General features: G+C 45.3%; 1 protein-coding gene across 1 annotated transcript in view; it reads left to right on the top strand.

Annotated features, from left to right (window-relative positions):
• Positions 1-12,448, top strand: part of SMYD2 (SET and MYND domain containing 2) — a 36,624-nt gene extending 24,176 nt beyond the window's left edge. The window contains exons 7-12 of the mRNA XM_081000582.1: positions 174-276; positions 3,607-3,717; positions 5,614-5,734; positions 7,262-7,436; positions 9,691-9,799; positions 12,009-12,448. Coding sequence (XP_080856708.1) covers positions 174-276; positions 3,607-3,717; positions 5,614-5,734; positions 7,262-7,436; positions 9,691-9,799; positions 12,009-12,089 — 700 coding nt within the window. The 3' untranslated portion in view covers positions 12,090-12,448. The remainder of the gene's footprint in view (positions 1-173; positions 277-3,606; positions 3,718-5,613; positions 5,735-7,261; positions 7,437-9,690; positions 9,800-12,008) is intronic.
• Positions 12,449-14,999: the final 2,551 nt, after the last annotated feature.

Below are 14,999 nucleotides of genomic sequence, written 5' to 3'. Positions count from 1 at the left end.
GCAGGTGCGATCCATTCCCCAGGAGCCCTCACACTTGCACATCTGTGCTGAGCCATGTTCAAACCAGCCCATTCAACACAGGTAACTGTCGCAAGTCCTGCAGTTCATAGTGCTCTTCCTTTAATATTGCTGCTCATGGAACAAATGGGTGCCCCCTTCTTTTTTTTTGTCAGTGTGGCGCTCATGAACCACAGTTGTTGCCCCAACGTGATTGTCACCTACAAAGGGACCGTGGCTGAAGTCAGAGCTGTGCAGGAAATAGAAGCTGGCGATGAGGTAACTGTGCAGTGAATGCCTGCTTTCAAGGGATGGGGAGGGACTGGTTTGTAAAACACAGGGCCTGCCATGCACCTGCGGTGTGTCTTTCCATCTGTGTGGTAAACTCATCCTCCACACCCCGTTTGAGGATTCTCCCCTTCATTTCCAAATCCAGTTACGACGATGTGGTCTTTAAACTGTGGGAGCCAGCACCTCCCCTCTCGAAATGGTGACTTCTTTCTCTGACAGAAACCACACCTGGCATTTAAAGGAGGTCTTCTGTCCAAAATGGCAGCTCCCTAATGAGGTCTCCCTCACCTCTCCCCACAAGTATTAGCCAGACTTAACCCATGCATGTTTCTTAAGCATGTTGTTTAACCATGTTGTCCTCCTCTCTCTGAGGAATGGGGATTGGATGTAAAATACAGTGGTACCTCGGGTTAAGTACTTAATTTGTTCCGGAGCTCCGTTCTTAACCTGAAACTGTTCTTAACCTGAAGCACCACTTTAGCTAATGGGGCCGCCTGCTGCTGCCGCGTCGCCGGAGCACAATTTCTGTTCTTATCCTGAAGCAAAATTCTTAACCTGAAGCACTGTTTCTGGGTTAGCGGAGTCTGTAACTTGAAGTGTATGTAACCTGAAGCGTATGTAACCCGAAGTACCACTGTAGGATGGTGCAAAAGGTTAAAGGCATGCTGTTTTTCAGCAACAGAATCACGGGTATTTCCCCCCCTTGAACTCAGATTTGAAGAGGTCACTTAAATAGGCCAAGGGTAGCTTGTCCCCCTGCTTATTTAACTTATATGCAGAATTCATCATGCGAAAGGCTGGGCTGGATGAATCCCAAGCCGGAATTAAGATCGCCGGAAGAAATATCAACAACCTCAGATATGCAGGTGACACAACCTTGATGGCAGAAAGTGAGGAGGAATTAAAGAACCTTTTAATGAGGGTGAAAGAGGAGAGTGCAAAATATGGTCTGAAGCTCAACATCAAAAAAACTAAGATCATGGCCACTGTGGTCCCATCACCTCCTGGCAAATAGAAGGGGAAGAAATGGAGGCAGTGAGAGATTTTACTTTTTTGGGCTCCATGATCACTGCAGATGGTGACAGCAGTCACGAAATTAAAAGACGCCTGCTCCTTGGGAGAAAGGCGATGGCAAACCTAGACAGGATCATTAAAAGCAGAGACATCACCTTACCAACAAAGGTCCGTGTAGTTAAAGCCATGGTTTTCCCAGTAGTGATGTATGGAAGTGAGAGCTGGACCATAAAGAAGGCTGATCGCCGAAGAATTGATGCTTTTGAATTATGGTGTTGGAGGAGACTCTTGAGAGTCCCATGGACTGCAAGGAGATCAAACGTATCCATTCTTAAGGAAATCAGCCCTGAGTGCTCACTGGAAGGACAGATCGTGAAGCTGAGGCTCCAATACTTTGGCCACCTCATGAGAAGAGAAGACTCCCTGGAAAAGACCCTGATGCTAGGAAAGATGGAGGGCACAAGGAGAAGGGGACGACAGAGGACGAGATGGTTGGACAGTGTTCTCGAAGCTACAAACATGAGTCTGACCAAACTGCGGGAGGTAGTGGAAGATAGGAGTGCCTGGAGTGCTCTGGTCCATGGGGTCACGAAGAGTCGGTCACGACTAAACAACAACAGCTTCAGATACTGCCTGCAACATGTCAGGCCGGCCTGTTTCATAACCTAACCCACTCCACTAGTGCACCACATGACTACCACTCCCTTCCCCACAGATCCATGCTCACCTGACGTTCCCATGAGGGGCGAGGACATCATTTACTTTTGCTGCATTCCAGAAATCCCAGTTGTGGGGTTATTCAGGAAAATATTTACGTGTTCCCTTTGAATGCCTTATACTTATTCATTTATGTAAAATAAAGACGATTAAACGGAATAACAGCAGTGCCAACAGAAAGAGTGTGTGTTAACAAGTTGGTAGAATATTCCTAATCAAGGGAGTATTGAACTCCTGGAAAAGGTTCTCTGCCATTCAATTAGCGCAGAAGCGCAACAGATTTGTCCTCTGTGGCGTGGCCTGTGCCTCCACCTTCTGGCTCAATGTGGGTACTGCATGGGAAACCTGTCAAGATTTCTGTGTGTCTGCGTGTGTGTTTAGATTGGCTCCCATTTTTTCTGCCTGGAGAAAAGCAATTGAGATGCACTCACTGTAGGATAAAAACAAGCAACTGCAAACTAAAATCAACTTGCCCTGGGCATGTTGAGAGAAGGTGAAGGACACACATGCACAGAAACAAGAGCAGGCTCGATGGAAAACCATGCGTTGGCACTGGAGCAGATATATGTTTGGTTTTCCTTGTAGCCTTCTAATTTTATTATATTTTGGGTGAGAAATTTTAAGATCAGCATTTGAAACTTACTGTCTTATTTTATAACCGGAAGAAAATTCTTTGAGTTTGCGTGTATTTGTGTATTTGGAGTTCTGTTTTCTGCTTCTGCTTTTGCTTCTTCTTCTGAGCAGATAAGATACTTTGCTAGCCAAAGCAAACTGAGTGGCTGTTTACTTTTTTGCATCCACAAAGAGGCTTAGAATAAATGTGTCTGCCTATATGCCCTTCTGTGTTCAGACTTGCAGCAAAATTCAAAATCCAACAAAAACAAATCTCAAGATTCCGGCCATGATATAGAACCCTGAGGTCATCTAGTCCAACCCCCTGCAGTGCAGGAATCTCAACTAAAGCATCCATGGCAGATGGCCAGCCAACCTCTGCTTAAAGTACACCATCTTCCAAAGGAGTCTATTCTCCATCTATTAACAAGAGTATTGGTGGTATCAAACAAAATTGATCTGCTGACGCACAAAATTTTGGTTGTGCAGTGGAACTTCCCCTTCTCTCCCCTCCTTTTGGGAGATGGTGGGTCCGGCTCCCCACAAGGTCTGAGGGACGGTGGACTGGCCCCATCCTGAAAAAGTTTGCTGACCCCTGGCTTGGAACCTTCTCCAGGGAACATGAGGAACATCAGGTTCCTAACTGCAGGAAGGCCTCTGAGCTGGATGCAGTTAGGCTCCCTCTTCAGAGAGTTAGAAATGGAGCAGGCATGGATAGGGATGTTGTGTGTGCTCCTCCCCACTTTAAACTGACACATGTTCAGCCATTAAAACCTGCAGATTCTATCAGTGGTAAACAAACTGAACTTGGGCTGTATTTTCCTGGGACTTAGCCCTGAAACCTGGCGCATTGTGGAAATGCAGCAAGTTTCTGGCCACTCACTGCAACCAGTTTGTAGATCAGTGTATGTTTATGTATAACCTGTAGCATTTTAATACCTATCTGCTGTTATATTACCCGTCTGTCTTTTCCAGATTTTTACCAGTTACATTGACCTGCTATATCCCACAGAAGATAGGAATGATCGATTAAGAGATTCCTATTTCTTCACTTGCGATTGCAGAGAGTGCATTACTAAAAAAAAGGTGATTGTATTTATTAGAGTGCACATGCTTTATTTATTATTTAGATTTATAGCTCGATTTTATAGCAAAGGCATAGCATTTTTTTTTGTTTGGGTTCTTTACCTCATCATCATTTATTACCATCTAATATTTATATTGTGCCTGTTATATGAGTCCTTAAAGCAGATCTGTGACATGGCTTACCTCCTGCTTCCAATTCCCATTGGTGCAGCTGTGTCTGGCTTATTCAAGGTCAACCATTTAGACTGCGGGAGTAGTGGGCTCCACATTAGTTACTCCCGTTGGGCTCCAGCTCCAGCCATCTCTGACTACTGACCATGTTCCCTGAGGCTGGTGGGAAGAGGAACCCAAGAACCATCATGTTGGTTACTCTTTATCAGAGCTGGTTTAGCTGCACATCAGCGCAGAGACTCAGAGGTGAGCAGTAAAGTTGATTCTTTATTCAGTGGAACAGAATACAGACAGAGAAACCTATGGGCAAGACTGGCCCCCAGTAAATCAGTTGTCTGAATTGACAGTCTGGGCCTCCTAAGTCTCCCCTCTGTCTGGTTGTTTTCCCAGCAGACTTAAACTCCCCCTGTGCTCTTTGCTCTGCTACATTCAAGGCCCTCCGTGCCCTTGGAGACAAGGGAGGAGGAGGGATGAATATAGTAGGACTGCTGCAATCTATTGCAGCCTCACCCCCTGCCGCCTCCTCAGCTGCCTGTCCTATGTCTGCAGTGCTTTCCATCTCCTCTTCCTCTCTCTCACTGTTGCTTGTTCTATGAGTATAGGGCAGTATACAAATTTAATGCATAAGCATCAACATCCAACCCTTCTGGCCTTCCCCCTTCATCCTCTGACCTGTTTTCAGTGTCCCACCGCCACCCCCCAGGCTTCGAGCCTTCCTCTTCTGAGGCTTCTTGAGGGAGTTCTCCAACTGAAGCCTCCCACCACTCCTCATCGTCCAGCCAATCGCTGACACCCTTGCAGTAGGGCTGTGGCTGAGCGCAGTCTTACCCCCTGTTCCCCCCATAAAGCTTTGCCACAATCTCTCCCTCTCTCCAGAGAGCAGATGCAGCATTTGGGATGATCAAGACATTAACCTGAGAAATTTGGGGAAAGGGTGTGTGTGTTAAGGGAACATGTCCCAGAAAGCAGCTTGCTGGGGGAGGGGGAATAGCCACCATGCCAGCTCCCCAGAAGGTGGGTCACCGGGAGGGATGTTGCCGCTGTGCAAATGCACCAACGGAGCCAATCTGGTGTTCCTGCTGGTGCATTCGTACTGCACCAACCTCTCCCCCACCTTGGCCTCCCCATACAAGCAGCAGCAACCCACCCACCAGGAATTCAGCACAGTGGCTCCACCCACTTCTGACAGGCAGCATTTGAGTCTCACGCCATCCAGGGTCCAAAGCAGCCCCTTTAGTATGTGGCATCTTCAGGCAGTGCTTGAAAAGGTTCCTGCTTAAAGCCCTAGAGTGTCGTTGGATAGGGAATACTGACTCTGTATAATGGAGCTTCCTATCACCCTAACAGTGTGTGGAAGACGTGGGTAGGCAACAGGGTGCCCTCCAAATGTGGCTGGACTGAAACTCTCATCATCCTTGACCAACGTGGCCATGCTGGCTGATGGGAGTTAGAGCCCACCAACGCCAGAGAGCTACCCCTGGAGATAATCAGTCAGGGACCCATGCAGATGCTACAGGGCTACCCTCATGTCCTCTGTGAGAAACCCTGGTTAAATTTTATCATGCTTTTAAGTTCTCTTCTTTTAACAGATCCCTATAATCTCTCTCTCTTTCTCTCTCTCTCGCTGTGTGTGTTTTGCACAGCTATTGTTGGTTTCTGTGTGGATCTGCTTTTTGTCTCGGAGCTGGGGGAGGCCTTGTAACTCTCTCGCAACTCTTCCCTCAGGACAAAGATAAACTGGAAATCCGCAAGCTGAACGAGCCTCCATCAGCAGAAGCAGTGCGAGATATGATCAAATATGCCAGAAATGTGATTGAGGAATTCAGGAGGGCCAAACACTACAAATATATCCTTTGGTGTTCTCTTTCTCACTCGCTCTCTTTCTTATCTGTGCTCTCTGTTTAAGCTGAACTTTAGATTCAATTGAGCAGCCTCATTTTGTTGAGGCATGTCCAAAAATGCAATTCCCCAGTGTCAGGCTGCTGTATTCCTCTCTCATCTCCCCCCCCCCACCCCTTGTTTCGTTTCTCAAGCCCAGAGTTTCTTTTCCAGCAAGTAGGTTTGGTTTCCCTTAGAGCTGCAGTAAAGCAAGGTAAAAAGTGATTTGCAACTGCTCTGGAGTGTAATTTTTTTGACCAACAATGCAAGAAAGGGAGCGTGCAAAGCTCTTTAGTCTAACTCAGTAGGTGCGTGCGAGACCCTCCACTGATTTAACATTTCTTTGGGATTATTTTACATAATTGTGGGGTGATTCCAGGTGGGTAATGCAATCCTAGCCCGGCCCAAGGATGGTCAAAGTAACAGAGTCACCGCCACAAATGGAGCCCTGTTGCTTCCTTCCAGTCAGAGTCGACAATGTAGAGGGGTTTCCTCTCTAGTAGCTGAATTGGTACAGGGTCCAACAAATTTCAGGGTCCTATCCTGGCAGTAGCTTTGTGCTGGAGGTCAGGCCTCCGGTGCAGTGGAGCCCCCTCATTGGAAATCTGTGGGTCTGAGCAGGAATGGAAATGGGTCCATGCTTCATTCTCATTCCATATCTGATGCTTCAGAGGGGCATGCAACCCAGTGCAAAGCAAGCTGAATATTGCCACCCAACAGTGCCTCTGTCTCGATGGGCTTCCGTTTCCTCATGTTTGCCTCCATTGTCTTATCACTGATCCCAGATAGGGGTTCGGAACCTTCCTGGGAGCTGATGAAAATGCCAGAGAGAGACTAAGACTGATAATATTTTCCCCCAATTCCATTAACAGTCTTAGCCAGCAGTTTCATGTAGATTTTACAACATCATGTGGGAGAAGATGGAATTATGTGCTCCTTCAAATGCCTGGGTATAAGAGTCCACCACCTGACCGTTGAGCTATCTGAGCTCAAGACCTCCACCCAAGATACCTAACAATAATGTTTAGATGCAGTTTGCTTCTGAATGCCATCTGCTAGGAACAAATACAAAGGGCTGTCATGGCAAAGATGGGGCAGGCTTATCCTCTGATGCTCCTAGAGAGCAGTGGAAATGGCAAGGAAACAGGTTTTTTAAGCTAAACCTCAGGAGAAAAGTCTATACAACAGTGGAGCAAAGTGCCTCCAGATACACTGGGCTTCCTTTGTCTAATCAGAGGCCCAGGAATGTCTTTCTTGCATCCTGCATTGCACTTCTGGAGTGGAGCAGGAACTTGGACCACATGAGCTCTTAAGTCCCTTCCAACTTGTGTGTTTCTGCAACAGAGCAGGGCTATACGTTTCTGTGTGGAACGCTTGTGATTTTGCTTAAGAAGACTTGACTTTTAAGGAACAGGTGTTCAGCTGTGTAGCCCTGGAGTCATAACTGGGCATTCGTTCCCCGCTTACTTTCTGTTCTCCTTAACTTTTGGCTTACCCCCAAGTGAACTGCTCGAGGTTTGCGAGCTTAGCTTGGACAAGATGGGCGCTGTGTTTGTCGAGAGCAATGTTTACATGCTGCACATGATGTACCAGGCTATGGGAGTCTGTCTGTACATGCAAGACTGGGAGGGTGCTTTGCGCTACGGGCAGAAGATTATCAAACCATACAGGTAGCGTTCCTGAATTTTTTTGTGTAATTTGTATGATGTAGTAAGCCAAAGTGTCTCTAAAGAAACACACCCACCCAAACACACCTTCACCTTCCATTTCAATGAACTGATCTCATTAATGACTGTTTCTTGTATAAGCCAAGCCTAGCAGGTAGAAGCAAAACAAGATAATTATGTGCTTGTTATCCCAAGAAACCAACTCCTGAATTATTTACATATTTCGGAAGCGGGGCTGTCAGCTGATTGAAGAATACTTAGTTGATTGTGTGAGGTTTAATGTTATTTAAATCTCCATATGAATGAAATGGTAGCTTTGAGGGGGGAAGGAAAGCATTTTGTTGTAACTGAATGGGAGAAGGAACATACAAGTATGTGTTGCAACGGGCATAATCTTAGAGGTATTCCTTCCTGTGTGATGGAAAATGGGAAATCCCCTTAGAATTTTTCTAAAATAGTCCTTGCCAGGTGCAATTTTTATATGAAACTTGGTTAGCACTTTTTAAAAGTAGGTTGTCTGGTGATTCAGGAGAATCATCCTAGTTGATAAAATGTCTCCCCTCCCCCCGCAAGGTTAGATTTGATCTACCGAGATAAATCACTCAGTGGAGGAGGGGTTAAATCTGCGTGGCAATTTTTATCTAAATACATATCTTTGAACATACTTTATCCAAAATATATGCATATTGATACTTGTTCTCTGCTGGAAAAGTAGAAAATTTGGAGAAGTGCAAAAACTGTACGTTTCTCTAGGAAATGTAAATGGCTCAGAAACTACAATTAATCCAGAATGGGGTTTCTAGATTAGTGACTTGGGGCAGCTGCCAGGACCATATAACAACAGTCCTAAAAGATTGACATTGACTCCCAGTTCGTTTCTGAGCACAAATCCAACTGTTGGTGTTGACCTTCAAAGTCCTAATTGGCCAAACCAAGAAATCTTTAATTAAAAATACTTTTTTAAAAAGCCCTAAATGGCTTCGTCCCTGTATACCTGAAGTAGCATCTCCACCCCCATCATTCAGCCTGGACACTGAGATCCAGCTCCGAGAGCCTTCTGGCAGTTCCCTCCTTGCGAGAAGTGAAGTTACAGGGAAACAACCAGAGGGCCTTCTCGGTAGTGGCGCCCGCCCTCCCATCAGATATCAAGGAGATCAATAATTATGACTTTTTGTAGACATTTGAAGGCAGCCCTGTATCGGGAAGCTGTTAATGTTTGAGGTTCTGTTGTGTTCTTTTATATTCTGTTGGAAACATTGCCCTGCAGCCCATGCAGAGAGGAGCACTACCAGCAGCATGTTAAGCCCAGAGACTGTGGCATGGCACACCCTACCGTTGTGTGTGAGCCAGTTGCAAGGCTGCTCAACGAATTATCTCGGGGCATAATTTTCTCTCCAGCTGTGGAGTGTAAACGAACATCTCCCTTTGAATCAGATGCCAGTATGAAGTCATAGATCAGCTGGTGGGGAGCGGTGACTGGGAAAACACAATGGCACATTCTTCCCCTGGAGCCCAAATTTGATTTATCACCCCGGTGATTTGCCTAGGTTTTTTGGGTTTTTTGGTGGGGGGGCTTGGAGACTGATCTTCTAAGCTTGTTTAGGCTGGCTGCACAACCGCACTAGTATAGCGGCATGCTGACATTGCAGCTGCGAGATTGCTCTCGGGTTGCCCCTCTGCTCACCTGATCTCTGGTCTAAGTGTGTAGTTTGCCCTGCAAAAGTATGAGCCTCATTTGACCAAAGTTCATTTCATAAGACAATCACAAATTGACCGTGTGTGTATATGTTGGCAACAGCCGGAATGCGTTAGCAAAAAGAAATAAAAGTGGAGCGCACCAATAATTCCTTCCATTGAAGACTAAGAGAGCAAAGTATATGCCTGTGGGGTTATGTCTGAATAAACTAACCCTGTGAGATCAGAGTGGAAAGGCGAAGGGAACACTTTGATAGAATGGAATAGTGGCAGAATAGAGCACATGCAGCTATGCCACAATTCCTTGATTTATTAAAAGTAAATGGATAAATGTTATTATTACAAAGTATTTTATTCTTTGTGCAATTTGTTTTATGTTTGTCCTGTACAATTCACACGTGTTTAAAAAGAAAATGGTAAATCAACCATTATCAATAATTGCATAAAAGGAAGAGCAAGATGTGTGTCTTGGCCTGCCGAGCTGTTGCAAACAAACTTTGTAGAACTGAGGTTTCAAGTTCTGGTGAAAGCAGATGTTGTTCCTGTTTTTCTTTTTTTGCAGTAAACATTATCCTTTATATTCCCTCAATGTGGCCTCCATGTGGCTGAAACTGGGGAGACTTTACATGGGCCTGGAAAACAGACCTGCTGGCGTTAAGGCTCTCAAGAAGGTATCCTCTCCTCCTAGCCCCTTAGATGCCCTTATGACATGCATATAAATGTTTCACTTGGGTAGAAATTCTGAACTGCCTTTGCATTGCTATAGTACTTAATTTTCCAGCCACCTTCTACATCTTCCTGAATTGGCAAAATGAAAGTCCTCTTCCCATTCCAAAATGTTTATTTTAGAACTCAAATCTATGGATAGTACTTTTGCTCCTACCTTTGATGCCCCGAATCTCCTTCAATTAAGGTGGCAGCAACCAGCAGTTCAATTTAATTGGTACACACGGTTTTCCCAACAGGATCCGTCACTGAAAAGTCACTCTCAGTTTCTGTGGTTTTGTGTACAATCAAGAGCTGTTCAGAAACTGAATGTTCTTGGCTCTGATGGAAGCTGGCATATGGCACAAAGCAGATTGCATTTCAGTAGCTATCTTGAATGTTAGTGCATATGGTAGTCAAAATATTTTTTCCCCTGTAGCTGGAAAACCTTGTTAGGTGGGGTGGGGGTGCAGGCAGTGTATTGATCGGTTGTGGAGGGTTTTGGTTTGGCCTCCCTTTCCTCACCTTCACCTTGCAAGGGCTTTGCTGTGGAGCCCTCTCTATACTGACAGACCTGTGAGCATTAGTTGGTAGGGCATCCCTAAGCCTCCTCTCCCCTCCCCTCTCCTTGGGAGTCCTCTGGACAGCTGTTGCCACCACCGTTGGTCTCTGAGCTGCCCCTCCCTGCCCCAAAGAGAGGTGCCTCCTCACACTGCCCCACAGGGGCCTCGGACTTGTCTGTCCATTCCCAACAGCAAGGGCTGGCTGGCTGGCCTCCCTTGCTTGCTTGCTTGCTTGCTTGCTTGCTTGCTTGCTTGCTTGCTTTCTCTGAGGCTGCCTCAGCTTCTGGCAACCAGTACCCCCTGACCAGTCCCAGAGGCGCCTGGGGATCTTATAGCCAGGGATGCCGCAACAAACAGCTGTGCAAGCCTTTGGGAGGCAGAGACGCAAGAGGGCATCAGAGGAGGGAAGGAAGGAAAGAAAGAGGGACAGAGGCCAGTGTTGCCCACAACACTCCTGACCATCATTCAAGGCAGCCCAGGGTGCCACGGCACACTGGTTGAAAACCACTGCCCTAAAGCAAAGAAGGAAAAAACAGCTGGATTTTCTACATTGACCTAGAAATGGTGTTGTTGAGCTTTGCCAGTGAATCCTAGGCTTGCTGTGCACAGCTTCCTTAATTTTTTAGTTACCTTAATTCAAAAAGTTAGGGATGGCTAAAACATGCTTCTGCTGCACAGGTGTGCAGCATCAAAAGGAGGATTCAGGCGGACCATTTCAAAATAGCATGTAAAGTATTAATTTACAGTGCAATCCTGTACATACCAATGTAGAAGTAAGTCCCATTAAGTTCATTAGAACTTACTCTAGGTAAGTGGGTACAGGCAACGACCGATTTGCACGGGGGTTCTGTTCTTGATCCCCATGTACATTGATGGAGCACGCATAAGCCTGCTCCATCCCATTATGCCTCACTCCACCCCCTTTTCCAGCCACTTCCGGGTTGCCGTGATGCATGCGGTCAGAGTTGCATGTCAGTTGGTCGTTGCCTGTATAGGGTTGCAGCCTTGGCTACAAACTTTATTTTGGAGTTGAAGACCAAAGTAGTGCAACACAGGCTTGAAATGCAGATCCCAGTAAGTCGCCTCCAGGCAACTTGGCAACTAAGCTTCAACTTCTTTCTGAATGCTGTGGCTGTTGCATCATAAATTCGGGGGGAAATTGGGTACAGGAGGACCAGCAAAGGGCGATGCTGGAGGAGATACATGGAGGGTTGTGGTCATCCCAGTTAATGGCTAAACCATCACCCTCTCCCATTGACCATCCAGACTCCATCTTGCTTTCGAGTACAAGCAGGCCCAAATTCTGCTTGAAGCAGCTCAGTTTGAGAGTCATCTTCTGGCTAAGTTTAGAACAGAAAGGCAGATACAATGTCGTTTAACTTTTTGCTTGTCTGTGCCTTTCAAAAGAGTTTGGAGATCTCTTAGGATCAAAAGGTGCTGTGTATATAATAAGGTTTGATTCTTTACAATCAAATGGGCTGTTTTCAGTTGGGTACATTTAAGGGGACAAAAACCAGTCAGAGGTTTCTGACTCTTTGGAATCCCTGACGAGAACATTTCATAAACCAAGGCTGTCTGAATCAATTGTATTTTTTCTCTCCCTCTTTCGCAGGCAATTGCCATCATGGAGATAGCACATGGGAAAGATCATCCATACGTTATAGAGATCAAAAAGGAATTAGAGGCCCACTGAGTCTTTGAATCTATGCAATCCTTCAACCTTTCTTTAAAAGCCTTGCTATGGAAACTTCAGGAGTGCTTTGAAAATTGACATGGGATGAAAGCTTTTCTGTAAAATAATTGGAATGACAAACATGTGGTGCACCCGGGCCTTACCTCTTGCATTCTCTGAGGTTGATGTGAAATATCTTGAGCCTTGATGAATTAATTTTGAATGCTTTTTCCCCACTAAGGAAATGCCACGGTTTCATACAGCTAATGCCTTTGATTGATCATGTGCAGAGATGACCAATTCTTTTCTCTACAGATTTTAATGTACTATGTATCTTAGCCATGCAAAGCAATTAATTAAAATGGGACAGCCTTGCTTGAGCCTGCTTGATTGCTTTCCTTCTTATTGTGACATGAACTTTGTCTTTCAAAAAATGCATTGCAGGCATATTCGTTGTAGCTGCAACGTTTGTTGTAGCTGTAACATTTGCACTCCAAAATTTAGTTACAAACTTAGCTCTTGCATATATTGACTCCAGTTATTCATTTCTAACACTGTGTGTCCACGCTTAGGATAACAATGTCAACATGGATAATGGAAACATACTGTTCCCTGCAAATTGTGTATGGATGTATTAGCACACGTTTCTGGGGTCTTACGTATCTTCAGAAATAAGGAGAGATGTAGGGTTGACTTTATTATTGTTCTTTGGTAAGAACTGGATGCAGTATCATCCAAGAAACTGGTTCCAGTCAATTGCTGTATTTTTTGCTCTATAAGACTCACTTTATCCCTCCTAAAAAGAAGGGGGAAATGTGTGTGTGTGTTATGGAGCAAATGCAGGCTGCGCAGCTATCCCAGAAGCCAGAACAGCAAGAGGGATTGCTGCTTTCACCATGCAGCAATCCCTCTTGCTGTTCTGGCTTCTGAGATTCAGAATATTTTTTTTCTTGTTTTCCTCCTCCAAAAACTAGGTGCGTCTTGTCGTCTGGTGCGTCTTATAGAGCGAAAAATACGGTAGCTTTGCAGCCCAATCTTAGCAGCTCCAAAATAGTAAGCGGAAGATTCCAAAGGGCAGGACTAGAACCAAAGAGTGGAAAATACAGGGAAGCCAATTTCAGCTAAACATTAGGAGAAACTTCTTAAGAACATAAAGAGTCCTGTTCCATCAGCTCAGTGGTCCATCTAGTCTAGCACCCTTTTCTCATAGTGGCCAACCAGATGCCTTTGCAAAGCATGCAAGTAGAACCTGACCTCAACAGCATTCTCCCTAGCTGCAGTTTCCAGCAACTGGTACTTAGAAGCATTTCTGCCTCGGGCAGTGGAGGTAATGAAAAGAGAGCAGCTCAGCAGTAGAGCAGATTATTATTATTATTTATTATTTTGCCGGGGATATTTATGCAGAGGCTGACAAAGCCGTCTGTCATGGATGCTGTCATTTCATCCTCCATTGTTGATCCTGCACTGAGTAGGAGCTTGGATGAGATAAAATTCAAAGCTCCCTTCCACCTCTGTGATTCTCCATGTGTGTGGAAATTTTCTTTTTCCAGTGTTGCATATTAATGTCCTCTAGGCTGAGAGGCTTCATAAAAGTTCCCTCCATTTAAAACCTGAAGGCTTCTGTACTTGGCGATGTTTTCAGAGCAGTCATCGTAAGTGGAACTTACCTGAAAGGATGTGCTTCTATGGAATCTGGATAAACTATAAATGAATGAATGAATGCCAGCAGCATAAATTCTCAGTGAAATCCTATGCACGTCTACCTCGAAGTAAGTCCCACTCCTTTCAGTGGGGCTTATGCCCAGGTGCATGTGCTCAGGATTTCAGCTTTGTTGTTTATGTCTTGTATACACATGGCCATGTGTAATGGCTTTGGATAGGCATGAGGCTCTGTATTTCCCCCTCCTCCCTTAAGAAGGCATTCCTCTTCTGCAGAAAGCAAGCATTATGATGATGTGCATCAAGATACACCTTAAGGTGCACATGTTTGTCCAGGGCCCTCCACTGAGCAGCTGAAGCTCCACATACAGGTTGTGTGTGGAACGGGTCTGTGTGGAAGTTAAATGGTTAGATCTGCCCTATTTGTGCTCATGAGTAGCAGCATTTAGTGCACAGAGGCAGTACAGACCAACTGCATGCCGTGGACAGAAGTACTGCCCAGGCTTCCCCTCCCCTCTGAAGGTACTGCCATAAACTCTCACACTTCAAAATATAAGGACGAACAGTTGGAAGCTAACACTTAACAAGTCCATAGAAGGCCCTGAAGCACATGTTTTACAGGAAATGAAATTAGTCAATGAAACATAATTTCCAAGCAGATGGGCCATGTCTTGATACTTTCAGATAGCAGAGTTTTAATCAAATGCTTGCTATGGCTGGGATGCAGCAGTTGATGAAAATCTTTCTGTGAATCGGATTGCTGCTAGCGGATGGGACAGTGTTACCAAACTCCAAACAAAGGGTGCTAACAGTGCAATTCTAAAATGGAAGGCAATTGGAACTAACTCGAGTAGTGGCTGTACCTTAGGCACACATGCAAAGGAAAAGCAATAGGATCATCTATTTACTTGCTACCCTTTGCTATCTCATCACGTCAAGATGTCTGCTAGATAAAAGAGTGTAGAATTGCTATCAGGGATCCATATGCACCCTGCTGGATGGCACAGTTGGAGGAGGGTGTCTTTTTATTTTGTAATCTATTTACAGCCTTGTGATGCTTTGAGACTAGTCACTACTACCATTGTGTGTGAACTGGGAAATAGCATGTGAGCTAAGGACTTTGTGTGCAGGTCACACAAAATGAAGTTGCAAAGGCACTTTACGTTTTTTAATATTCCAGTAGATCAGCTTAGCAGCCATGGTCTCTTCCCCCACCCATCCTCTGAACATACATCCTACAAACATACAAGCATCACTTACCTCCCAGCATGC

This window comes from Podarcis pityusensis (genome assembly GCF_964106645.2).
Source record: "Podarcis pityusensis genome assembly, chromosome: 3".
NCBI lineage: Eukaryota > Metazoa > Chordata > Lepidosauria > Squamata > Lacertidae > Podarcis > Podarcis pityusensis.
Note: the sequence above shows the minus strand (reverse complement) of the source record. Positions and strands in the feature narration are given on the sequence as shown.